General features: G+C 40.4%; 1 protein-coding gene across 2 annotated transcripts; it reads left to right on the forward strand.

The window, feature by feature from the left end:
- Positions 1–2,041: 2,041 nt before the first annotated feature.
- Positions 2,042–23,595, forward strand: PSMA5 (proteasome 20S subunit alpha 5). 2 transcript variants are annotated; one of them, XM_019630642.1, is made up of 9 exons: positions 2,043–2,194; positions 6,348–6,414; positions 9,446–9,572; positions 11,781–11,848; positions 12,777–12,884; positions 13,025–13,083; positions 13,678–13,780; positions 15,257–15,343; positions 23,347–23,595. In XM_019630642.1, the coding sequence occupies exons 1-9, from the start codon at positions 2,166–2,168 to the stop codon at positions 23,422–23,424; spliced, it is 726 nt and encodes a 241-aa protein (XP_019486187.1). In that variant the 5' UTR covers positions 2,043–2,165; the 3' UTR covers positions 23,425–23,595. The 2 variants fall into 2 exon arrangements, with proteins under 2 accessions (XP_019486188.1, XP_019486187.1); XM_019630643.1 differs by lacking the exon at positions 15,257–15,343 and having other exon boundaries at positions 2,042–2,194.
- The last annotated feature ends 1,822 nt before the right edge of the window (positions 23,596–25,417 follow it).

Genomic DNA, 25,417 nt, shown 5'->3' on the forward strand with positions numbered 1-25,417 from the left:
ATTACTATATTCCTTTTCTTTCTGTATTCTATGGCTCCTTTATTATTTTTCTCAGAGGGACACCTAGTTCAATTTTTAACGAAACATTTATTTATTAGATTTTATTGGGGAATTGGGGGAGAGGAACAGCCAAGTTGTCCTTTCGTTCTTCAGTCTAGTTGTGGAGGACGCTACTTCACTGGCCCATGTTGGTATTGTGATCATTGCACTCTTCCAGGCTGAGGCAGTCGGTTGCCAGCCATTGGACGGCCGCTCACGGTGGCTCACAGCAGCTCTCCCCAGCTGCCAGCTACTCACAGTAGCTTATGGCAGCCCACTGCAGCTTCACTGCAGCCTACGCTGTCGCCAGCGACTCACGGCAGCCGAGCTCCAGGTCAAGCTGTTGTTCACAATCTTAGCTGTAGAGGGCAGTGTCACTGGCCCATGTGGGAATCGATCGGGCAGCCCTGCTGTTCAGAGCTTGCGCTCTTACCAACTGAGCCACTCGGCTGGCCCCCGAAACAATTACTTATTGAAATGAATTGATTATGGGCAAAAAACTATGCTAGGTGCTGGGTTTTTATGTCACAACGACCCACTTTCTTCAGAGAAAACAAGATCTCCCTTCTTACCCACAATCAGCTACCTGCAGCTCCCCTCCATTTATATATACGGAACAAAAACACTTACCCAAAGGAGATTCCACATTCAGTAATTGTGTGAGACATACACTACCTTATTTGATATTAGTAAGGGCTGCAGAGCACCTTGCATCCCTGGGTCTTCAGGAAATATTAGGTACATAAGTAGATACCATATCTTAATTTTAAAAATACTTAAAAATAGCAAGCATTGTGTGAATTTAACTAACACTGTTAATAATTAACATTAGCGGATCAAAACCTGAAGGATACCCTCAGAAATCTAACATCCCTGAGGGCTGCTGTTTGGAATTTCTCCTCAGTTTTATTACTGTCAAACATCTGTTTGGCTAGGGACCACAAAACGAAATTCATATTTAATTCATGAAGGTAGGTAATAAATGATGGGAAAACAGATATCGATATCCAAAAAGGCATACTTCTACATTTCCCCCACCTTTTTTTGAAATGCCGTAGTCATTTACATACGTAACCTAGGGCCAGGCATGAACATCACTTGGTAGAAAAGTAAAGGAGAGTTTAAGGACTGGACCATAGGTATATTAACTGGAAATGAAACCCTGGCATTTCCCTTTCAGCCATACACTACCTATTAAACAACTTAACTGGATATCTTTCTTGAACAAGTAATTCATTTACAGTCTTCCTACGAAGCTGTGAAGTTGCTATTCTACCTTTAGGAAAGAGAAACGAAGCATTAAAAAAAAAAAGGCGGCACAGTCAGCTAATTCTTCATGAATAACAGAAAAGCAGTGAATAATCTAAATTCCGGATCCAGAGCTCTGGGCGGGGGTGGCGAGAAGGCTGGTAAATTTACCTTGACCATGCGGAAACGTGAGGACTTTCCGACAGACTAAAACACCAACTTTCCTCAACGGCCACGGTAGGGGAGGTCGAAAGCAAATGGGCTCGCTCACGGCGCCCGCTCAAACTCCCTGTGGGGCACCCCATCACCGCCCAAGTCTAATTCCGGAGCCCTCCACACAGCACCTCGCAGAAGACTGCACCAGAGCCGGAAGACCGGGGAATCCCGCGAAAGGCTGGGCGGCTGGAGGCGGTGGAGAAAACGCGGACAACGTGCTCTGGCGGGGATTACGGAAGCCGGCGAAGGAGCCTGTCAAGTCAGGGTTCAGACTGCCCAACTGTCCGCATAAATTTTCTCAGTAGCCAATTATAGGGCAGGTGCACACCTTCTCTAAAAGGAGAACTCTCACTGCACACCTTTGATTCCCAGCGCCTTTAGCAACCACCCGCAATTTAAAGCGGAAGAATGACCCTTGTTCCGCCCTCCCTTGACCAACCGAAGCCGGGAGGGGTAGCTCGTTGGCCCAATCACCTTGGCTAGAATTGCGACCAACCAATAGGAGGCAGGCACAGGAGGGCGGGCTGAAAAGGTCGTGGGCGCACGCGCAGTTGGGAGCAGGGTCTAGGTTCTGTGGCGGTGTGGGTGAGTTGAGTGCCAGTAAGCTCGCGTTACCTCTCAAAATCTTCGCGTAGCCGCTGCCGCCTTTTACTGCCCTCGCCATGTTCCTCACCCGGTCTGAGTACGACAGGTATGTGCGGTGGAGGAAAATGGGGTTGGGTTATGGGTGGGCTGGCCAGGGGCCCAGCTTCGGCCTGGGTTCTGCCGTGTCATGGGGCGCCCCAGGTACCCGAGTCTGGCCCGGCCTGGGGATGTCTATCTCTTGCCCGCCGGGCCGCCCGCTGTGATTCCCCCAAGCTAGACTCGCGCTGATGGGCCACATTTGACCTATCGCTGAGTCACTGCTGGGTCCTAACTCGCTGCGGAAGCGAGAAGCTCCGCTTTGTGTTTATGGAAGAAAACTGAGTGGTAGTTACTGCGACCTTTAACCCGGAGAAGGCCAGGAGTTACCCCCTTCCCCATTCATCTTTTCGTACCGCCTTTAAAAAAAAAAAATGTAAACGTGTTGCCTGGAAGAAAAAGCAACTAGAGAGTATTTAATGGGTTTGATCATTTCAGCTCCCTTTTCCTGCTAGGACAACCTCATTTTCCATTTCTTAGTAATGGGAATAGAACAGTCTTTCTAGTAGGGCGTGTTAGGATGTATAGTTTCCGCAAAAGCGCGAAGGCATTCAGCTATGCCCAGATATAGCGTTTGGAGTCTGGTTTTACAGGAACTGGCATTTAGAGTGGTTCTCAAAAGTTTTCTCATCATGCTGATTCCACTAGACCTAGGCTTTTTTTGATTTTTTGAAGAGTTTAAAGCAAGTCAATTTAAAATGTGTGTTGAAAGCCAGATGTTTTTGAAATCAAGGTTGTGAGATTGTTGCATTTACTTAAAAAGACTTTCAGAGCTTGGAAAGGTTAAGTAATATTAAATTGCACATATTTATACAGTAGACATTTTAACTTTCAGTTTCTGTTTTGATCAGTTAAGTTTTTGCATAGCTATTAATTTTTTTTTTATATAAGCCAGGGAAAAGTAGATGTTTTCTTTGTACTAGGTGGCTTGAGAAGCTTCATTTCTTGGCAAGTATAGTTTGACCCCGTCAAAAGTTTTTGTCACCTGGAACTACCACTTTTTTTTATCCTTTCACTGACTCGTAGAAGATGTATGTGAAGTTTTAAAACTGACATCTTTTCCTATTGTCCTGTAAAATGACCTTGTTGTTAGTCAATATTTAGCTTCTAGAACATTAAAGAGAATCATCCTTGGGTGATATACTTTGAGTTAGGGTGTGCATGATGGAAATTATTACCCTTATCAGAAAGCCTTTATTAAGGTTTTGTAATCATTTACTTAACATCCTTATTGCTGCTTTTTGCTATTCATTTTTGTATCTTCCCAAGAATGCCTAAAATACAGCTCTTTTTTATTCAAGTCAAACTTTTTTTTTTTTTTAGCTGAGCCATCCTGCCACCTGTTGGCAGCGCAGTGGCTGCTCATCTCGGGCCAGGACTCGAACCGCTGTTGCTCAGAGCTCAAACTCTTGAGCGAGCTCTTAACCAACTGAGCCACTCGGTCGGCCCCAGCTCTTTTTTATTCAAAACTAGCTAGTGTACTTGAGTGCTTGCTGTGTACAAAGACTGTTTTAGTTGCTGGTCATACAGCAGTCAACAAAATCAAAATCTTTGCTCTCATATGGGAGACTGTGTCTTCATGAGCTATTTACAAAAGTAACGACAGTGTGAATCAGAAATGGATTCATGGCAGAGAAATTCAAATCAGCAATATGGGGATTTTAATGAGAGATTACACTCAATATTAGAGGATCATGGACAATTTCACAAAGGAGCTGATATTTAAACTTTAGTCCTGAGAAAGCAAGATTTTAGTAAATATGGATAGTGAGAGTCAATATTTGAGGCAGAGAATATAGGATGAATGGAGGTGCAGTGGGAGAGCACAGTGCACATTTGGAGAATTCCAGTCTGTCTGGCACATATAATGCATGTATGGGAATAGTGGGAGATATGGGAAAAACAGGATGGTGCTAGATATTGAATGGTTTTTAATATTAGGTTAAGGAGTTTGGGTAACTGTGTGCCATTAATGTTCACTTTAAGAAGTTGCATAATCATAATGGTGTTTTATAGAGATTAATTGACTGGATTAGGGGAAGAGTGAGTCAATACCAGAAGGCTCTTACAATAGGTGAGAGGTAATGAGGGCATTGAGAATGGAAGGAAGAGAGTGTGAGTTACTGTGGAGGAGGAATTGATATGCATTGATAAGACTTGGCATATGGTTGATATAGGAGAAGATGGGGAAGAAAGATCATTCAGAGCTCTCTAGTTTGGGGAACTGGAGATTGGAGGTATTTTAAAATAAAAACAAAGTAGGAATAGCAGGAGATGGAGCTGATTTTGTAAGGATGGCTGGATTTAAAGAGATACTTCAGATTGGAAAATTTTGAGAGCTTGGTGCTAATGACATATCCAAGTGGAAATGCTCAGATTTATTGGGTTGTCAGAAAAGTCATGACGCATTTTTGCAATGAAAAACAGAAAAAATACGTCATGACTTTTCCGACAACCCAGTAGATTAATAAGGGAAGAGGTCAAACTGGTAATAGAGATTTGGAAGTAAGAGTTGGTACTTGGCTTAAGTGAAATAAACCCTTGGAAATGGTAAAATTTGAGATGAGGGCCAAGAGCAGCAGAGCCCCATATTAGGGAGGATGTAGTAATAAATACCTGACTAGGATTAAGTTCCTGAATTAGGGTGAAAATACTACATTCACACAGTACTTTACACTTTACAAAGTTCTTTCATCCTCTATGCAATTCATTACTAATTGTCTGTGACAGAGGCAGGATAGGGTTTTTTGGTTTTCATTTGTCCATTTGAGGGAAGTAAGCTAGTAAGTAGTGGAGCTAGAACTTAATCCCAGCTCTTCTGTTCTCAAACTTTTCTCTCAGAGATTTAAAAAAACTTTCTTGGAGTCCTAAACTTCCTTTTAAACGACCTCAGGGATATTAGCTCTGGGGCAAAAGCAAGGCTGGAAGGGTGGGATTCTCCTTTCCCCCCAGGTTTAGCCAGAGCAATTCCAAGAGGCAGTCTAGTGGAGTAGTTGAAAGCTTAGTCTCTGTAGTTAGATTGCCTAAATTCTAATTCTGCCTCTGTCTCTTATATGCTGAGTGACTTTGGGCAAATTACTTAACCTTTGTGCCTCAACGTCCTCATCTGTAAAATAGTGTCTACCTTAGATTACTACTTCATAGGATTGTTTTGAAGATTGAGTTAAATTATTTAAAAGTTTATAATAGTGCCAGGCATATAGTAGATATGTAGTAAATATCAACTTGTATTATTATCTGTTTTGTATTTTGGGGATATATATAAATTTCTTTTGAAAAAAGTTTTTGATAAAATAAATTCGAAAACACTATATACTATACTATAATATAGTATAGTATATATATTATGTTACATGTTATGTTACATGTTATAATATTATGTTATTATATTATGTTACGTGTTATAAAATCCCAGACTCCATAAACCAAGGATCATAAATAACTATTTTCATTCATTTGTTCAAATATTTTTAAAAGATCCACTGTGTGCCAAAAGCTTTTATAGCTAAGACCATGATTGATGCCTCTTCTCCATAGGGATTTCGAAGAGACTGGAACAAGGAAAGGTGGGGAGTGTTTTAGAGAGAAAAGCAGTCTGGCATGGAATTGGTATAAATGCGTATTGAATGAATGAACTAGGTTAGGCTAGGTCTGAGAACTAGATCTCAGCCTTTTAAGATAACAATACTAATTCATACAAATAGAGAAATGTACCTGTGACTGACTTTTACTAAAAAGTAAGATATTAACATCAACTGCACATAATGGGAATGGGATAAGGATAAATGCACATTTTCTTGGGAATTGCCAGATAGTTTTGCTGCATGAATTTACCAGAGGAATTCCAGATTGATTCATGATTGAGGCAGAAAGTCAGTTGATCTCATTTTGATCAGTTTGAAGACTTTCTGGGAATGGGGTAAAAACGTTCTATACATAGATTCCATTCCTTTGAAAAGCTGTTACTGTATATTAAAAAAAAAAGAGGCTACAGATTGTTGTGGGCAAAGGAGAATAATGACAGCATGCACATCTTGTAGCCATCCGAGCTAGATGTCAAGGAACTTGAATTTAGTGAATCTGCGCTTATTTTTCCTGACAATTTTTAATACCTCTTTTTTTTGTTTGTTTTTCTTTTTTGTTGTTGTTGTTTTAAATTATAGGGGTGTGAATACTTTTTCTCCTGAAGGAAGATTATTTCAAGTGGAATATGCCATTGAGGCAATCAAGGTATAGTATCAAGTGGCATACTTTTTGGAATTTCATGGCAACCTAATGCTTTACTAGAAGACCATTCAGAGTAAATGTGTGTTAGCTATTCCTTTAGAAAAATGTTTGTTTATCTCCCTTTAATCAACCACTATTAACCATTTTAATAACAATTTCAATCCTATTTCTAAGATCTGTTTTGAAACTTTTTGGACCGATAACTGTTTCATAATTATGTAAGTGGCCTTTCTCAGTGGATTGGAGGGACATGTTTGTGTTTATAATAATCTTCTTGGTTATAAAAAGAGAGGTATAGAAGTCCAGAGTTAGCACCTGGGAGATATTTTTAACAAATAATTTAACTGATCACCTGTATTCTTGTTGGTAAAATTGTGAATTTTTACTGGGACTGAATAAGAGATGTGTTCTGTAATTTAGTAACAAAATCGAGTAGTTTAAACCCGTGTTCAAAAAATTGGTTAGAAAGTAAGCTAAGGTTAGTTATTATGTAGGATCTATATTTGTTAGGTTATGGATAATCTAAATTCCAGGCATCTGTATTTTTAAGGACTCCCCCAGTGATTCTAGTGTCTAGCAAGGGTTGAGAATCACTGATCTAGTCGAACCCTTCACTCTGTGCTCAGTCACCTCCACATTCCCAAACTTCCTCTATTTGTATAATTCTAGTGACAATATTTTTCACTAGATAGCTCATTCTGTTTTAAAACAATTCATAATGGTTTAGAAATTTATCCTTGTATTAAATCAAAAGTCTAGCTTCCTGAAGTTTCTTTCAATTGGTTCTAGTTTTGTCCTTGAACCACTCAGGATGTTTAAACTCTTCCATAGATAGTTCCTCACATAATTGAAGAGAGCTATTGTGTTTCCTTCTAAGCTACCTCTTCTAGAAAGTGTATTGGTGAAAATGCTTGTATGAGAACCTGGAAGAGATTCTGAGTAGTTGAAGACTTACAAGTGAAGGTGGAAGCATTGTGATAAATAGTGGAACAGAAAATGATGGGCCAGCTACAAGTGCCTATTTCTACTTTTGATTGCCTCTGTCCTATATTAAAACCATTCATTACTATGAAGCATGAGACTATCACAATTCCAAGCTGTGACATTTATTTTGAGCCTCAGCTAAGACAACAGTTCTGCAAGCTGACAATAATCCTCATTTCTTTGGGTTCTCCTTTAAGCTTCTTACTGCTAGTAATTTCCAGATTGCTTGGAGATAATGAGATGGTATCTAATCTGTACCCCTAGGTTTGGGCTAGGATAGAGATAATGATGTAGCCCTTCATGGATGTATGAAAATTCAGGCTCTTGGGCATTTAAACAACCTGATTGTTTCCTTGGCAACTTATGAGTAGCCAATGAGAAGACAGTTTGATAATTGTAAGGATTTAGTAATATGAAAGGAGCTGGAGAAAAGACTAAAAATGGCTGACAAGTAAAAATTGTCACTTGGAAGTACTGTATGGGGGGGGGTGATGGGTGAGATATAGCAAGCAGAGGTAGGGGGAAAAGTGCCGTTAGAGCAGATTTCCTGGGGGAAGGAGTGGAAATCTGTGATGGTGTCAAAATTATTGTATTAGATTGAGCACCTGGACATTGGTTACTAGGCTAGTAAGATATATTAAAGAAATATTAGAGTCCACGCATATGTTCCCTCTCTTCCCTCCTCATTTTCCCCAGTCTCTACCAAGGAGAGGGTGGGTGGACTTTAGGCAGAATTGTAATATTGAAATATATGGGGGTAAGTGTAAGTGTACAAAAGAAAATTTTCTTGATTTTAATATATTTTATAAGATAGCCTGTCTCATGCAGGCTATTTTACATGTTAAGTGTGTTATGTGTAATGATTCATGGAATTCTTTGGAATCCTTTGTAGCAACAGACTCCAGTAGTCTGTTGCTCACACTGGCAGTCATTGCTTTGTAGAACTAACTAAAGATAAGGGTAATTCAGAGAAGAGAGCACATACGTCTTAGAAAGGCTTTATGAATGATGGGGTGGATTTGGACAGGCAGAGGGAAGCTTGTCTTCCAGGGGAGATAGCATGAGCAGAGGTGAAAGGGCAGGGGATAATATGGCATGAGAAAATGGGTTAGGCTGTGCCTGAGGGATTTTGCTGGAGGATAATCAGTAACAAAGTTGGAAGAGAAAGTGGGATTAGGTTTTGAGGGATCTGGAAGCTTACTTGGATTTTATGCCACAGGCAATATAGGGAGATACTTGTTCTTTAGAGTGAAGAAGTAGAGGTATAATGAAAATAGAATTTTATTAGGTCAGGCCATAACATGAAAGATACATTGGGGGAAAGATAAAATGGGGAAGACTTAAGTAGGGGGCTGTTGAAGTATCATCTAGGCAAGGAATAAGAATAACTAGCCTTGGTTACTCATTTATTATGTGCTGGGCACCATTTTAAACATTTTATGTCTTTACCCTTCTTGATGTAGGTATTATTATTATCATCCCCATTTTGTTGATAAGGAAACAGAGCGGTGGGTGATGAGGATGGTGGCATGGAAATGAGAGATGAAATTAAGCTATACTGCTAGTGACCTCGAAAAATTAAGTTAATATTTTTATGCTGGTGGCATGTTTCCTTTACCTTTTCTTTTTTTTTTTTAAAGTAAATAATTTTTCCAGGGGTCACAAAGATTTGAGGAATATCAACTTTTGGAACAGATCAAGATAGCAGAGGTGAAAAGAAACCAGAAAAGCATTACAGTTTTATCATTTTCTTGCCCACTACGTTTAGAACTTTATATTCTGCCCCTCTCTAAAATATTGGCATTAGAGATGATCATTTTCCAGGTATTTTCAAGACCTTATTGGACTTCCCCTTAAGAAACACAAAATTCTGTAAATCAATGCTCTTGGCATCGGCAGCAACATTACTTATTAGGGTGCTCCTTATTCTCTGTGTGCTAGCTATGACTGATTGAAGCATCTGTCTTGTGAAGATATACAGAGATTCTTGGTGAGTGTGTGAGACTGTTCTTTGACCTGTACATAATAACTGTAACATGGTGCTCTTTAGCTTGGTTCTACAGCTATTGGAATCCAGACGTCAGAGGGTGTGTGCCTAGCTGTGGAGAAGAGGATTACCTCCCCACTCATGGAGCCAAGCAGCATTGAGAAAATTGTAGAGATTGATGCTCACATAGGTAAGGAGCAGGGAAAAGCTGCTTTGTAGGATCTGGCCTGGGTTAATTAGTCTTCTTTGATGTTTCAAGGGAGGGTCGTTAGATGGACTTCCCCTGGTTAGCTGTCAATTTCCAGGCAGTAGGCCAGAGTGCATCACAGAGGAGTGGGAAGCAGTTGTAGGACTCACTCCCAGAAGTTCCCTTCTCCCTCAGATTTAGACTTGGCAGATGTGACGGTTGTTGAAACATGCAAAGGTTGAATCATAGGTTAGCTCCCTATGATGGCTGCTGGGTCTTCATTGTTGCGTAACACCTGCCCTGGTAGGAGGCCGCCAGGCATGGGAGGGTTCTGGTGAAGCCGAAGATAGAAGAGCTTCAGAGTGACTAAGGTTCAGAGTATAAGAGTAATAGACTTTGACCAGACAGTCCTGTGCCTCTGTTTTCAGATACATCTTTTTCCTCCCCGTTTCCCTCTATCCCCCCCCCCCCCCCCGCCTTTTTCATCTCTGTTACAATTCCCCTGCCTTAGCTTCTGGCATCATTATAGTAAGTATTAGTTCTGCTTACTTATAGCATGGCATTTTAGTTGGCTATCCAAATATTCTTTATCTATCTAGTCATCTAATGAATGGAACATTGGTAAAATAATCAACTGTTTGAAGGCATCAGAACCAAATGCCGTGGTGACTCTGGGAGCCTGACATTTTCCCTTTCATAGATATAGAAACTGGGATTACGTCTTTTAAGATTAGAGCATTGTGTCTACTTTATCTCAAGTCACCTGTTTTATAGAGGTAGGTTAGTGTCACTTCATTCAACAAATTGAGAGCCTACTATGTGCCAGACATTATGTTAGTCACCAGGTATGCAGAGGAATGAGACATAGTCCTTGTCTTCTAGGAACATACAGTTTAATCGTGGAGGTGGATGTTTAAATAAGTAAATGCAATTAAGTGATGTGGATATTAAGAAAGGTTCAAATATGTACTCAGGAGGGGTACAAAGGAGGAAATAACTAGCTTTACTTGGGGCTTGTGGTAGTGGGGCTTTCAGAAAAGGATTCCATAAAGGTGATGCCTGAGCTGAGTTGAATTCTAAAAGATAAGGAAGTGTTTACCTTATGAATGAGTGTCTGGGTATAGCAGGGAAGAGCATTCTATTATAGTCAGAGGAATAGCAAAATCTTGGTGGCATAAAATATAACATACCAGCACAAGTAGTTTGGTATGACTGAGAGACGGACTGTGGCAAGAAATGGATCTGGAATCAGACAGTTGTTTTTACCATGCTAAAGAGCTTGAACTTGATCCTTTTGTATTGATAGGAAAGGTTTTAAACATTGAGGTAATATGATCAGATTAGGATTTTAGAAAGACGATTTTGGTAACAGTGTTGAAAATAGAGAAGGGGCCTGAGACTGGAGGCAGAAAGACGGTAAGAAATTTTTAAAAATGCAAACAAGGAGATGAGGGCTTTAACCAGGGCTGTGGCCGGAGAATGGAGAGTAAGGACTAATGCCAGACAGGTTGCTCAGATAGAGGGTGATGGGATTTGGAATCTGAGTGGTTGTGGGGGCCGAGGAAGAAGATGGAGTCTAGAAGGGAGATAACTTGATTCGAGTCTATGGTGTATGTCCAGGTAGATATATTAAGGCAGTCATTTGGCTTTATAGGTTTGAAACGACGCTAGACCCAGGCTAGAGATTTAGATTTGAGTCATGGCATGTAAAGTAACATCTTGGAACATCAGGCACTTTCCCTCTAATATATCTGGTTGGTTTGTGTTTGGACAGAGAGGTAAAAGCGCTTTTGATTTTATTCTAAGGTCTTCCGTTGTAGCTAACAGTGAGATGGTTCTTTTTTTCCTTTATTTCTTGTGTTGAAGTGTTGGTATTTGCTTAGTTTGAAAGTGTAATATGGTCTACAAAGAGTGCTAAAGGGATGCTTAAGAATGTAATATGTGGAAATTCATGTTTGATTAGCTGTCCTTCTCTGTCTTCTATCTTAATAGCTGGACTTCTATGTCATTGTGAATGGTTTTTTATTTGTTTGTAATATAATTATACTTTGTGTTCAGTGCAGATAATTTCCATCTAATCTTTTGGGTATATTGCTATGGGATTGCTGAATGGCGGTCATGGTTCCACTCCAGAATTTCTGTATTTCCTGAGTGGATGAAAGAGTTCTACAAGGATTTGGCCACTGGGTCACTGTTGCTTTTACATTGCAGGTTGTGCCATGAGTGGGCTAATTGCTGATGCTAAGACTTTAATTGATAAAGCCAGAGTGGAGACACAGGTAAAATAAAATTAGCATCATCTCTCCTTTTTACCATGATGCTTGAGTTCCTTGTGATGCTATAGCTGCCTGGGCTGCACTGTAGGTATCTGTGTTAATATCAGATGTCGCTTTAGGAGTGATTTGGGTAGAATCCCTAGTTACAACTTTCTGAGGCTTGGAATCTAGCCATCCAACCATCGCAGCTTTAAGGAAGCCCTGGTAAATAGTGCTGACAGTCTCTTGCTTCTTTTTGGTTTGCCTTATATAAACAAGCATTGCACTGCATTCTGTTCCCTAATTGACTTTCTATGGGAGCACCATAGCAGGAGGTAAACACAGCTAAAGGACATTTTCCTCCTAGCTGCCTTTGCTGCTGGGCTTGCAAATAACAGCTCTCCTGTGGTAATGATAAGTACCAAGTGGCAAATACTGGTCAGGAATACTGTTTTTGTTTGTTTGTTTGTTTGTTTGTTTTAACTGGGCACCAGCTGCCTGGAGAGTAGACTAGTAAGAAAAAAATATGTGATAGGTAAAAAATTTTGCACTTATCTGCAAATTTGCTGCCAGTACTCATGTAAGAATAAGTCATTTAATGCAAACACCAATAGAATGATAATAAGATAGGGTCTTTGAGGGAAAGTGGCACTCAGCTATTTGCATTCCCTTTTTGAAAAAACTAAACTTGTTTCTGTGAGGGGTTAACTGTTTTTCAAGGGAGTAATCCTCCAGTCCATCATGGCTTACAGTCCTTTTGATAAAAGTTTATTTCCAGAGCTATATCTCTTCCTCTCATGTAGTCCCAAGCATTGGAGTTTAGTGTTGAGGAAAACACACTGGAGCTGAAACCTTCAGCTTCCAAGCACAGTTCACAGCGGGGTGTAGTGAGATGGTGGGCTGCTTTAACGTCCTTCTTTGGAAGGTAGACCATGCTGTGCTCTTCTTCTAGAACCACTGGTTCACCTACAATGAGACAATGACAGTGGAGAGTGTGACCCAGGCTGTGTCCAACCTGGCCCTACAGTTTGGAGAAGAAGATGCAGACCCAGGTGCTATGGTGAGTGCGAAGCTGTGTCACGTTTTCTGGCTGTTCTGTGGGACCTAGGAATCTGTCCTCTGAACATGTCTTTCCCAGCCCCTCTCGCCCCCCCTGCTTCGTAGCCATTTATCTTAATACGGCTTGTTTTTTGGTTCTAGTCTCGTCCCTTTGGAGTAGCACTGTTATTTGGAGGAGTTGATGAGAAAGGACCTCAGCTGTAAGAACCATTTTGCCATTTTTTCTGCCTCTTATTTGGGAGAATTATTTTAATTTGGGATGGGGACTGGTAGTTTTAAGTCAACTGAGAAGATTATTGTAGAGTTGTAAAAAGCAAAGGGTTCCTAACTATATTTCAGTGATTCTATGGTGTTTATACAAAGAGATTTGGGGATTCTGTGAGGAACTCCTTTATTGGAACCACTGCTAGTTCTGGAATTAGAAGTAACTTTGTTACTGTAATCAGGATGTGTTTTAGAGCTTTGCTTTAGAATTTTGATTTGATCACTGTCCTCAAATACTGTGTATAGGCATATACAAGCGCCATATTTACATATACTATACTATAACTGTAAATATACCTATACTTGGCTTCTAAATTCCTGAAGAAGCGATTAGTTTTCTTAAACACTTTTTAAAAGGCCTGGCTTCTCCAGGCATAGCACATCTTTGGAATCTGTGCCTCGGTATTTCAGTGGAGTTTCTTGGCTGCATTTATATTCTTGGCCAAGCATTTATATTTTTTGGTGAGAAATTTGTTACATAAAATGCTACCACTCAGGCATTTTAATCCTCTTTTGGGGGGTTTTTGCAGGTTTCATATGGACCCATCTGGGACCTTTGTACAGTGTGATGCTAGAGCAATTGGCTCTGCTTCAGAGGGTGCCCAGAGCTCCTTGCAAGAAGTTTACCACAAGGTAATTAAGCATTCTCACAAGTTTTATGTTGTTACTACTTTAAATAAAGGTATAACATACCTACAATAAAATATACGCATCTTGAAGTTCAGTTCTATAGGCTTTGACAATTGTACACACCCATGTAACCACTACCTAAAACAAGATATAGAATATTTCCATTACCCCCCGAAAAAGCTCCAGTTCATCTCTCTTCTTCTTTGCAGTCACATTTACCACTATAGATGAGTTTTGTCTGTTTTTATACTTTTTTTTTTAATGCTTTTTAAAATTTTTATTTATTTATTTTTTAAAGATTTTTATTGGGGAATTGGGGGAAGGGGAACAGACAAGTTGCTGTCGTTTTGTTCTTCAGTCTAGTTGTGGAGGACGTTGCTTCACTGGCCCAAGTTGGCACCATCATTGCGCTCTTCCCGGGCGAGGCAGATCAGTCGCCGGCTTCTGGATGGCCGCTCATGGCAGCTGCTGGCCGCTCACGCTGGCTGCTGGCTACACACGGTAGCCCATGGCAACCCACTGCCACAGGGGCTGCAGCCTACGCCATCGCCGGCAACTCACGGCAGCCCAGCTCCAGGTTGAGCTGTTGTTCAGCATCTTAGCTGTGGAGGGCAGTGTCACTGGCCCTCATATGTGGGATCCGAACCGGGGCCCTCTGGTGTCCCAAGCCAGTTCTTAACCATCGCGCCACTCGGCTGGCCCTGTTTTTATACTTTTCATAAATGAAATAATACAGTTTGTATTTTTGTCAGCCTTTTTTTTGTTCAGCATACTGTTTTTGAGATCTGTTCATGTTTTTGCACCAATAGTTTGTTGCTGAGTGGTATATGTACCACAATTTGTTTATCCTTTATCATCATAGCTCTACTTAACAGTAAAGGTTTATACTTACTAATCTGGCTCTTGAAGCAAGTGGGTATTTGGCACTTTTTATCTTTGTGGGATGGGAAGACTTGGTTTGGGATGACTTGTTGTGGTTGAAGGCTGCCATGTTCATCATTCAGGTGGTTCATATAGGAATGCCTGCTCATATCAACCCCCAACAGTATTGATTTTACGTGTGGAGAAAATGAGGCACAAAACAGTGTAAAAAAGAGGAGATTTTCTAAACCATTGGGCTACCTTCTTAGATCATTTGGTACTGATTATTCATAGGATATCACCAATATCTTGCTTCTAAATTAAAAGAAGATAACTAGAGAAGTATAACCCTTCACCCTCTTCAAAGATCACTTACCATATGAAAATTGGTGACTTTGTTCTGGTTCAAAATAACACTTTTTTTCCTCTGAATAAATGTATTCTTCTTATCTACCATTTGCTTGAATTCTGGAGATACTTGTACTATACTTATTAGGATGTTTGATTTAATAATATTTGCTGAATCATTTCTTCAGAGAGATATAGGGGAAATCTTTGAAGGAAGGAAGGATTATGTACAATTAATGGCTACTCGTTTCTTACCCTCTATGTTTCAAGTCTATGACACTGAAAGAAGCCATCAAGTCTTCACTCATCATCCTCAAACAAGTAATGGAGGAGAAGCTGAATGCAACTAACATAGAGGTATTTTTCTACTTTACTGTTTTTTATTCAGATGTAGCTCCCATCACTGAAGATTGGATAGATAAGATAATCACATTTTTGTATGCTCAGTTCTTAAGTTATTGATATCCTCTGAATAAGCAGCTTAGTAAAGTGGTAGTGGCAGAAGCCAGATTTCCATGAGTGAAAGAATGAAAGGGAGGCCACGATGTGGACAAAACAAAGGTACGCTGCTTTCTCAAGATGTTATCAGTGACAGCAGAAAGCAGTGTTAAAGAAAAGGATTTTTGGGCCGGCTGAGTGGCTCAGTTGGTTAAGAGCTCGCTCAAGAGGGCGAGCTCTGAACCAACAGGGTTGGCGGTTCAATTCCCGGCCCAAACTGAGCTGCCAACAGGTGGCAGGATGGCTCAGCTTAAAAAAAGAAAAGGATTTTTGTCTTTAAGGACTAGGGAGGACTTAAAAGTACTTTTATAGACGAAAAAGAAACCAGTGGATGGAAAAACGTTAACAGAAAGAAAAGCAGAGGTTAGATATTGATGGAAAAGCTCTAGAAGAGGGAAGGCATGGTACAAATGAAGGAGTTGGTTTCAAAAAGTAGAATTCATTTAGCATGATACTGAATATCCATTGTATTCCGGGTACTATGCTAGATGCCAGGGATACAGACACAGGAAATCTAATTCCCATTAAAGTTGTATACTGTGTAGTGTAGAGGACATAAGATAATACAGCTTGGGGTGGTACTGCTATAACAGCAATAAGAATGGATTGTCACAGAACGTATAACTTACATTGGGACATTAGGAAAGCCAACTGGAAGAGGTGATGTCTGGAGAAAGGAAGAGAAAGAAGGGTGTTCCAGGAAGAGGGAGCAGTCGTGTGCAAAGGCTCCAAGATGTAAAATAACCTTGTGCATAAAAGGGAACTTTGGGGGTTTTGTCTGAATGCTGGAGGGTAAGATGCATGTAAGATAGGGAGATAGTAAGAGATGACACTGGGGAGGCATGGACCAGGTTCCGAATGCCCTTACAAAGGCTGCTAAGAGAATATAGGAGAAGAGGAGGTAATGATGAGTAAAGGTAAGGTAGGTTTGGAGGTGAATTGGGAGAGAGGTTCTGTGTTTCTCTGGTGATTGTTAGATCACCTGCTGAGGGTGTGTGACTATAAAAGTGAAATTAAGAGAATGGGAAATATTTGGAAAAGTCCGATGAATAGGGAAAAGGGAAGACAGGGATGATTAAAAAGATTGCTGGGCCACATTAAAATACTAGCTGAGGAGGGCCGGCCGAGTGGCTCAGTTGGTTAAGAGCTCGCTCAAGAGTTTGAGCTCTGAGCAACAGCGGTTCGATTCCCAACCCGAGCTGAGCAGCCACTGAGCTGCCAACTGGTGGCAGGAGGGCTCAGCTTAAAAAAACAAAACAACACAGAAAAAAAACAAACAAAAATACTAGCTGAGGCTGGAATCAGAAAACAGTCGTAAAAAGTCAGGATAGGGGTTACCCTGGGACATATAGCATGTATGTATGTATGTATGTATGTATGTATGTATGTATATTTCAATTAACTTTTTTTAAGGCAACTAAGGCTGTAATCACAAATTAGTAATAAAGCCAATCATCACTTCCCAGGATATTTGTCAGCTGTATTCAGCATAGCCTGAGAAAATGCATGTTTGGGTTGATCCCTGGTGTGGCATTGACTGATGGGTTACGGGCAGAATGAACAGTACTAGAGGGTGTTCTTGGTGAATGTCTCACCAGCAGAGCCAGGTTCCATAGTCTGCCGTGGAAGGGCCAAAATTGGATTCCAGAGCAACAGGCTGGCCTAAGGAAGGTCTGAGGAGAGTTCGAGAGAGGATTAGGGGTGAGAAGGGGGTGGTCAGTTGGTTTGCTCCTTGAGCAGTGATTGGGGAGAAGGGAGTTTGGAATGGAAATGGAAAAACTTCTTAAATAAGTTGTTTTTCCCCTCTTCTTAGGTAAGATCTGAAAATACTTTTCTTGCCAATCTGAGACTATGAGGTACAACATATGCAGTGATACTCGCATCTGACCCAGGATTTTGTCCGTTCCTTTGATACTGAATGAGATAGGGTCTTGGCATTGCCAACACTATCTCCTTGTTACCTCAGTAGTAATTCAAGTATAGCTCTTGATTTCACAGTGAAGGTTTTAAGGCCTGCTTGGTTCATCTGAAACTGCAAAGATGTGCTCTTTCAATTTCACTGCAACTACAGTGTGCTTTGGGAAGAGGGATGCCCCACCACCAGCTGCATTGATCCCTGACTAGTTTTCCAGCTTGTCCAAGACTGTTGAGTCACCCGTGCTCTACCTCCTGGTTTCTAAACCTGGCTGTTCATCAGCCCTTGGAAGTGAGTCCAGGCATCTGTAGTTTTGCAATGTCCTTGGATGAGTCTGATGGTCAGCCTCAGCAGAGGAGGCATTAGGGAGCCACTGCTGTACAGCCATTGTCCTCCCTCTCTTTTAGGACCCTGCTCCATCAGTTGTCCCTTGGATCACCAGCCTTTCCTCTATAGCTGCTTCCCCTCAAAACAGGAAAATTTCCAAGTTGCATCTTTCTTTAGAAAAACAAAAACATAACCTGCCTTTGATAACCCCTCCCTCTACCTAGTATTCTGTCTTTTTAAAAAAATCAAATTTGTTGGGGTATAATACACATCTGTAAAATGTGACCATTTAAAATCTACAGTTGAGTGAATTTTGACAAATGTATAACCCCCCTCTCTGTCCACCATCAGTCAAAGATAAAGAACATTTTCATCATCCCCAAAAGTATCCTCATGCCCCTTTCTAGTCACTTCCTTCCCACTGATCTGCTTTTTGTTGCTATCGATCTATTTTGCGTGTTCTAGAATTTCGTATAAACGGATCATACAACATGTACTCTTTTGTGTCTGACTTCTTTCACTCAGCATAGTGATTTTGAGATTCATCCATGTTGCGTGTATCAGTAGTCGTTACATTTTATTGCTGAGTGCCCTTCCACTCATCCTGTGTTTTTTTTTGTGTTTTTTTTTTTAAGATTTTATTGGGGAATTGGGGGACGGAACAGTGTTGGCGTATCGGGGAAAGGGAACAGACAAGTTGCTGTCGTTTTGTTCTTCAGTCTAGTTGTGGAGGACGTTGCTTCACTGGCCCAAGTTGGCACCATCATTGCGCTCTTCCTGGGTGAGGCAGATCAGTCGCCAGCTTCTGGACGGCCGCTCACCATGGCTGCTGGCTGCTCATGCTGGCTGCTGGCTACACACGGTAGCCCAGGGCAACCCACTGCAGCAGGAGCTGCAGCCTATGCCGTCACCGGTGACCCACGGCAGCCCAGCTCCAGGTCGAGCTGTTGTTCAACATCTTAGCTGTAGAGGGCAGTGTCACTGGCCCTCATTTGTGGGATCCGAACCGGGGCCCTCTGGCATCCCAAGCCAGTTCTTAACCAACGTGCCACTCGGCCGGCCCTCATCCTGGTTTTTAACCTTTGTTGTTAGGCCTCTTACAAACAGAATTTATATTATTGTCTTCACTGCCTTACCTCATTTATTCCTCAATCACTACCATTTGTTTCTGTTCTTATTTCCAAGACTGCACCTTGCTAAGATAATTCCTGTTTGTCAAGGTTCGTGGTCACTTTTGAGACCTATTATTTGACCTTTCTGAAGCAGATACCTCAAATTTTTGACAATTGTAAAACTAAATTTATCTTCCCTGAAAACCATTTTCTCTTCCCATATTTCTAATCCTGGTTGATGACATAACCAGTGAACCTGTCAGTCACAGCAGAACCCTGGAAGATTCACTTGCCCTTCACTAAATTGTGTCTGTGTCTCCTTATAAATAACTCATATCAGTGCCCCCTCTTCATCCCTACTTCTAGTACCTTCCTTTGTTCAGGTCCTCAGTTCCTCCTGCCTCTAGCCTTGCTGTCCTCCATTTCATCCCATTTCACCCCATCATGTTACTGAAATGGATTTTCCGAATTGCCTAATTGTTCACTTAAAAATTTCTTTTCTGGCTCCCGTCACAAGATCAAGTCCAAACTTCTTATCATGACATGATAATTTACTACTTAAGTCAGTTTTAATCAGTTAGGCACCTTGCTAACAAGCATTTTCCATGCAGTTCTTTTAACCCTCACAGCAACCCTATGAGATAGGTATCCCTGTTTCATTTTACAGAGGAGAAAACTGAGGCTTTGAGAGGGTAGGACCCTGCCCAAAATAGTAGAATTGGTAAATAGTAGAGTCAAAGATTTGAACCCAGGTCTGATTTTGGGTTCTGTCTGACCACCTCCTCCCTCTCCATTTCATCTCAACCCATATGCAACCTCTGCTCCAGCCATTCAGAATGACTTTTAGTTTTGTAAATAAATCATCTTGTTTCATGCTTTTATTCTAATACACAGTCTGCCCTTTTGCTCCTCACCTGACCCATTCTTGCCATGCTTTAAGACACCACTCAAAGATTGCTTCTCCTTGAAGCCTTCTTGGACTCTCCCTAGATTACTTCTTGTGCCTCCACTCGACATAACTTTAGCTCTTTATAACACTTACCTGACATTGAGTGCATTTGGCATCTAGCACCTGTAGTGAATAAGAGGCTTTCTTCATCTTTGGATCCCTAGTGCCGGTACAACTGTAACTGGTACACAGGTGCTTAGTCATTAATTATTGATCGAACCAATGAAAGAAAATATCTTTACCTGCCTCACAAAGGTTTTTTGAAAGTAAAGTGAGATGAATTAAAAAAATATCTTTTGGGCCGGCCAAGTGGCTCAGTTGGTTAAGAGCTCGCTCAAGAGTGCGAGCTCTGAGAAACAGCGGTTCGAGTCCTGGCCCGAGCTGAGCTGCCACTGAGCTGCTAACAGGTGGCAGGATGGCTCAGCTAAAATAAATAAATAAATAAATAGTATCTTTCATATTCATTATGTAAATAAATTTATCATTATGCAAATGCAAGGGGTTAATTTTACTCATCTAATAATGAGTACCTTCCTGAAGGCAGTACTTGGTTTCAAGTCCTATTAATATTGATTTGCAGCCTGGTTCTGTAGGACTGTTGTAGTCAGAGTTTGCGCAGTTTCTGTTTTTTAGCCCCTGTAATGGTTTGGGAGGAGAGCTTGTGAGCCATGATTGATTTGACCAAAAAATTCTGTAGGCCCTCACTCTTCTCTGGTTTATTGACCTTATATGTCTGTCCTTATGTCCTTAAGAGAAGCAGTAATAACATTTATATATTTTAATTTCCTTGAAATAGAACTCATGGTCATGAGTGAATTGTTTAACATATATTTTGCAGATATATTTGGATTCTTCTGACATTTCATGTAATTGGATAGATCTTTTGGGAGAATCTAGTGGAGACTGCAGGTTTTGAGAGAACATTTTTTTAGCCTGTTCCCAGACTAGCTCTTAAGGTGTTTTAAGTTACAGTCTTTTTGTAAATTTTACCTGTAGATGAGGCAGAGAATAATAGACACCTTGTAACTGGATTATGCGAATTCTGGAAGTTTTCAAATTACTGTATTTGGCTGTGTATAATGTGCACTTTTTTGCCCAAATTTGTGAGGGAAAAATAAGGATGTGCATTATACATGGGTAGTACTAATTCCGTATCTATATAAATATTTTAAATTATTTTATTTATGCTAATGAGTTAAAAGTGTAACTCTAGAAATCAATAATGATATACGTATGCAAAATAATACCCTGGAATATGATAATCGGTTTTGTTGAACCTAAGACAAACTTGCAATGACAAAGAGTTCTTGGCCTTCTACGATGCGATGCATAAATATCAAAAATTTGTTACCAGTACATAAAATTTCTTGTACCTTGTATCTGTTCTTGTGTTTTGTAATCATTTGTTACATAAAATTTCTTGCGCCATAATATGTTAAAAAATAAATGCTAAAATTCCTTTATAATACAAAAAACAAGTACTTAAATGTAAACAAATACAAATTTGAATTAAAAAATTAAAATGAAAGATTTTTTTCCTTGAAAGTTTGGCCAAAATCGTGGGTGCACATTATACACAGGAGCACATTAGACATAACAAAATACAGTATATTAAATATCAGTAATGACTATTATTCAAAAAGCCCTACTATGTTTAAAGTAAAAAAAAAGAAAAGAAAAGAAAAGTAAAGAGGGCCAGCCGAGTGGCGCGTTGGTTAAGAGCTGGTTTGGGATGCCAGAGGGCCCCGGTTCGAATCCCACATATGAGGCCAGTGACACTGCCCTCTACAGCTAAGAAGCTGAGCAACAGCTCAACCTGGAGCTGGGCTGCTGTGAGTCGCCAGGGATGGCATAGGCTGCAGCCCCTGTGGCAGTGGGTTGCCATGGGCTACTGTGTGTAGCCAGCAGCCAGCGTGAGCGGCCATCCAGAAGCCGGCAACTGATCTGCCTCGCCCGGGAAGAGCGCAATGATGGTGCCAACTTGGGCCAGTGAAGCAACGTCCTCCACAACTAGACTGAAGAACAAAATGACAGCAACTTGTCTGTTCCCCTTCCCCCAATTCCCCAGCACTGTTCCCATCCCCCCAATTCCCCAATGAAATCTTTAAAAAAAAACGGAGACAATGCGAGGCAATCACATTTAAAACAAATTAAACACAGAGCTTTTTAGGCAAATGTGAAGCGGCACCTGTTCCTCAGTATTGCCTCAAAACGTGGGACTGTTGTCAGCAGAGATGATAGAAAACTCAGTAGTTTTACTTAAAGTTGGAACTAACCATCTTCTGACCCTAGTCTTTTATTGCTTAAATAAATAATCTGGACCACTGGTTATTATTAATAACTTCAGTCACAACTGATTTCCTGTCACTGTTAATGGAATCTTTTCCAGTTCTTTTAAAAAAACCCAGATTTTTGTTAAGTTGCCATATGAACAATTTAGAGAAAATAGTACCAAACAAAAATAGTTAACAATTATGTGGTGCTTATTATAATGTTTTAGGCACTGTTCAAAGTACTTTACGTATATTAACACATTTAATCATCAGAACTACTCTTGAGTTGGGTGTTATCATTATCCCCGTTTTACCGATGAAAGTTGAGGCAGAGAGTGGCCAAGTAACCCGAGGTCACGAACACAAACTGGACTTGCCAAACGTGTAAATATGCTTTATATGTGTGTGTGTGTGTGTGTATATATATATATATACACATACATACATATACATATATGTGTGTATATATTTATTTATTATTAAAAAAATTTTTTTAAAGATTTTCTTGGGGAATTGGGGGAGAGAAACAGTCAGTGCTGGGGAATCAGGGGAAGGGGAACAGACAAGTTGCTGTCCTTTGGTTCTTCAGTCTAGTTGTAGAGGACATTGCTTCACCGACCGGTCCATGTTGGCATCATCATTGCGCTCTTTCCGGGTGAGGCAGATCGGCCTCTGGCCTCTGGACGGCCGCTCACGGCGGCTCTTGGCAGGTCACACTGGCTGCTGGCCGCTCACGGTAGCCTGTGGCAGCCCGCTGCAGCCCACGCCATCGCCAGTGACTCACAGCAGCCCAGCTCCAGGTCGAGCTGTTGTTCACCATCTTAGCTGTAGAGGGCAGTGTCACTGGCCTTCATGTGGGATCCGAACCGGGACTCTGCTGCTCAGAGCTGGTGTCCCAAGCCAGCTCTTAACCAATGCGCCACTCTGCCGGCCCCAATATATTTCTAAAGGAATCTCTAACAGAAGAAAATACTGACCCCCTGTAATTTGCTGCATTTTTTTATGATACCTGTTGAAGTAACTTCAAAAAGTAACAGTGATGCCAGGCATTTGGTTAACTATGATGTGGTGGGGTAACCTCAAAATAGAAAATTTGGTCAATAAGAACTTTTATTTTGGAGTCAGCTATTTTCAGAACCTGCTGCCGGAAAGGATATCCCTGGGACAGCAGATCCTTTAGTTCCTAGTGAACAGCTGCATCACCAGCACAGCCTCTCCTGCCCATGCTGGGGCTCGCAGCAGGCAATCCAGCCCAGCTCATTGACCCTTCTCTGTTTTCTTTCCAGCTAGCCACTGTGCAACCTGGCCAGAATTTCCACATGTTCACAAAGGAAGAACTTGAAGAGGTTATCAAGGACATTTAAGGAAGTGTGATCCTCAGAGCTTCTCTGGGACAATTTCAGTTCTCTTAATTGCCCTTAACTTTTATTTCCAGCTCCTATTCCTTGGAAAATCTCCATTATATGTGCATTTTTTTATGATGTCTGTACATAAAGGCAGTTCTGAAATAAAGAAAAATTAAAAATATTTGTTAATAGACTATTCTAATGCAGTCTTTTGTTCAAAATGCTTATGTTAGAGGGCAAAAAGGATGGGACTACTATCTATTCTAAATTGTTTTAGTGGCTTGCTACAAGGGAATCAACTATTTTATTACATTAGTCCCTGGGTGTTGGCAATGAACTCAAACTAATCCAGCTCCTCCCAATGTTATGCCAGTTCTAGTGTCTTTAACAGACAATTTGGAAAGAGTTTTTATTATTATTTTTTTATGAAGTTAAGAACAATAAAAATTGAATTCATGATCCTGGTCTCACTGGCAATCAATTATAAATGAGTAAGGGAATGGTATAATTCAGAAGTACTTTACATTACACTTTAGAATGCACCATGAATTTCCTGCATTAGAGCTGTCATCATACGACTGATTGGGAATGGCCATATAAAGTAGATACTGTTATCAGACTTAACAGATGAAGAATCTAAGGCTGTGTGTCTATGGACACAGAAAATTAAGCTGTTGAGAAGTGAACTCAGATTTTCTGGTTTCAAATCAACTCTTGATTTTACAATGCCAGGTCCATTGAAGCCTAGACACCTACTGAGTAATAGGGAAATCTCATTGAGATTTGAAATGTACTTGCACTATCCACAACATGACTAGTCCATATGAGGGTAATGCAGAATTGATTGTATAGTCATTAACTTTTGTAGGAAGTTGTACTCTGTGATGTCAAAATGATTTAAGTAGGCTGAATTCATATTACACTCATATTCTATTTCCAGCAAAAAAACTTGTGCTTGTATACATTTGGAAACTCCTAGGATGGGAAATATTTGGAAAAGAATTTTGCCCTAGACATACACATAAGGAAAGTAAGGGAACTAGAGCAGATTGTCACCAATGTTCTAGAGACTGACTTCTGGTGATTTGAACCCTGTTATTAAATATAACATGATGATCATGAGATTAGTTTCTTTCATATTCACCCATTATTAAATCGTAATAGAAAATGCCATTGAAAAAAAAACGGCATCTCAACTTCCATTTATTCAAATTTAACAAGTTTATTGAGTACCTACCTACTATATGCCAATAATGTAGACACTGGGGATAGACCTCTATAAATAGTAGATATGGTCTGTGCTTCCATGCAGCTTCCAGGGGATGAACTAGACAACAAACAGCATTCCCTTTAACACAGTGTAGGTTAATGCAGAAATGGACGAAACATGCTTTTAGGGAGAGGTAACTGTCTGAATCACGTGTTTGTGTAGGGAAAACCAGATACTAAGTAATAGTTCCTGGCGTATGTCTCAGCTTCAGCTTGCACTGTTCTCCCTCAGTGCCTGGGCAGCGTATTCATACCTTACAAAAAACTGCTGAAACAGTAAATTTCATACCCTCTATAATTCTAATTTTAAAATCTTGAAAAGAGAGCATTCTTGAAAGAGAACTTTGGTTTACTGTGGAATTTTAAAACTTTCTACAAGGTTTTTTTCTTGTGTCCAATTGAAACAGAGAAATGATCTTATTAGGAAAAGAATGGCTCTGTAATGTCTAACTGCTTTTCTGCTATAGAATTTATCTTGGAGAACAGTATGGTTTTTAGTAATAAGATAATGACATATTTTAGTCCTGCAAGTCAGGTAAGATCTTATGTGCAGTGTTTTCACAAAGAAGATCTGGCAGTGCAACTTTTATATTTAGTACCTGTCATTCAGTCATTAGACTGAAAAACAGTTTATTCACTCAAACATTTTCTCAGTGCCATATGCAAGGCACTATGTCCCCAGCAGCTGATACAGTTTGAGGAAGGATATATATATATATATATATATATATATATATATATA

This window comes from Hipposideros armiger, unplaced genomic scaffold, assembly GCF_001890085.2.
Source record: "Hipposideros armiger isolate ML-2016 unplaced genomic scaffold, ASM189008v1 scaffold_924, whole genome shotgun sequence".
Classification (NCBI taxonomy): Eukaryota; Metazoa; Chordata; class Mammalia; order Chiroptera; family Hipposideridae; genus Hipposideros; species Hipposideros armiger.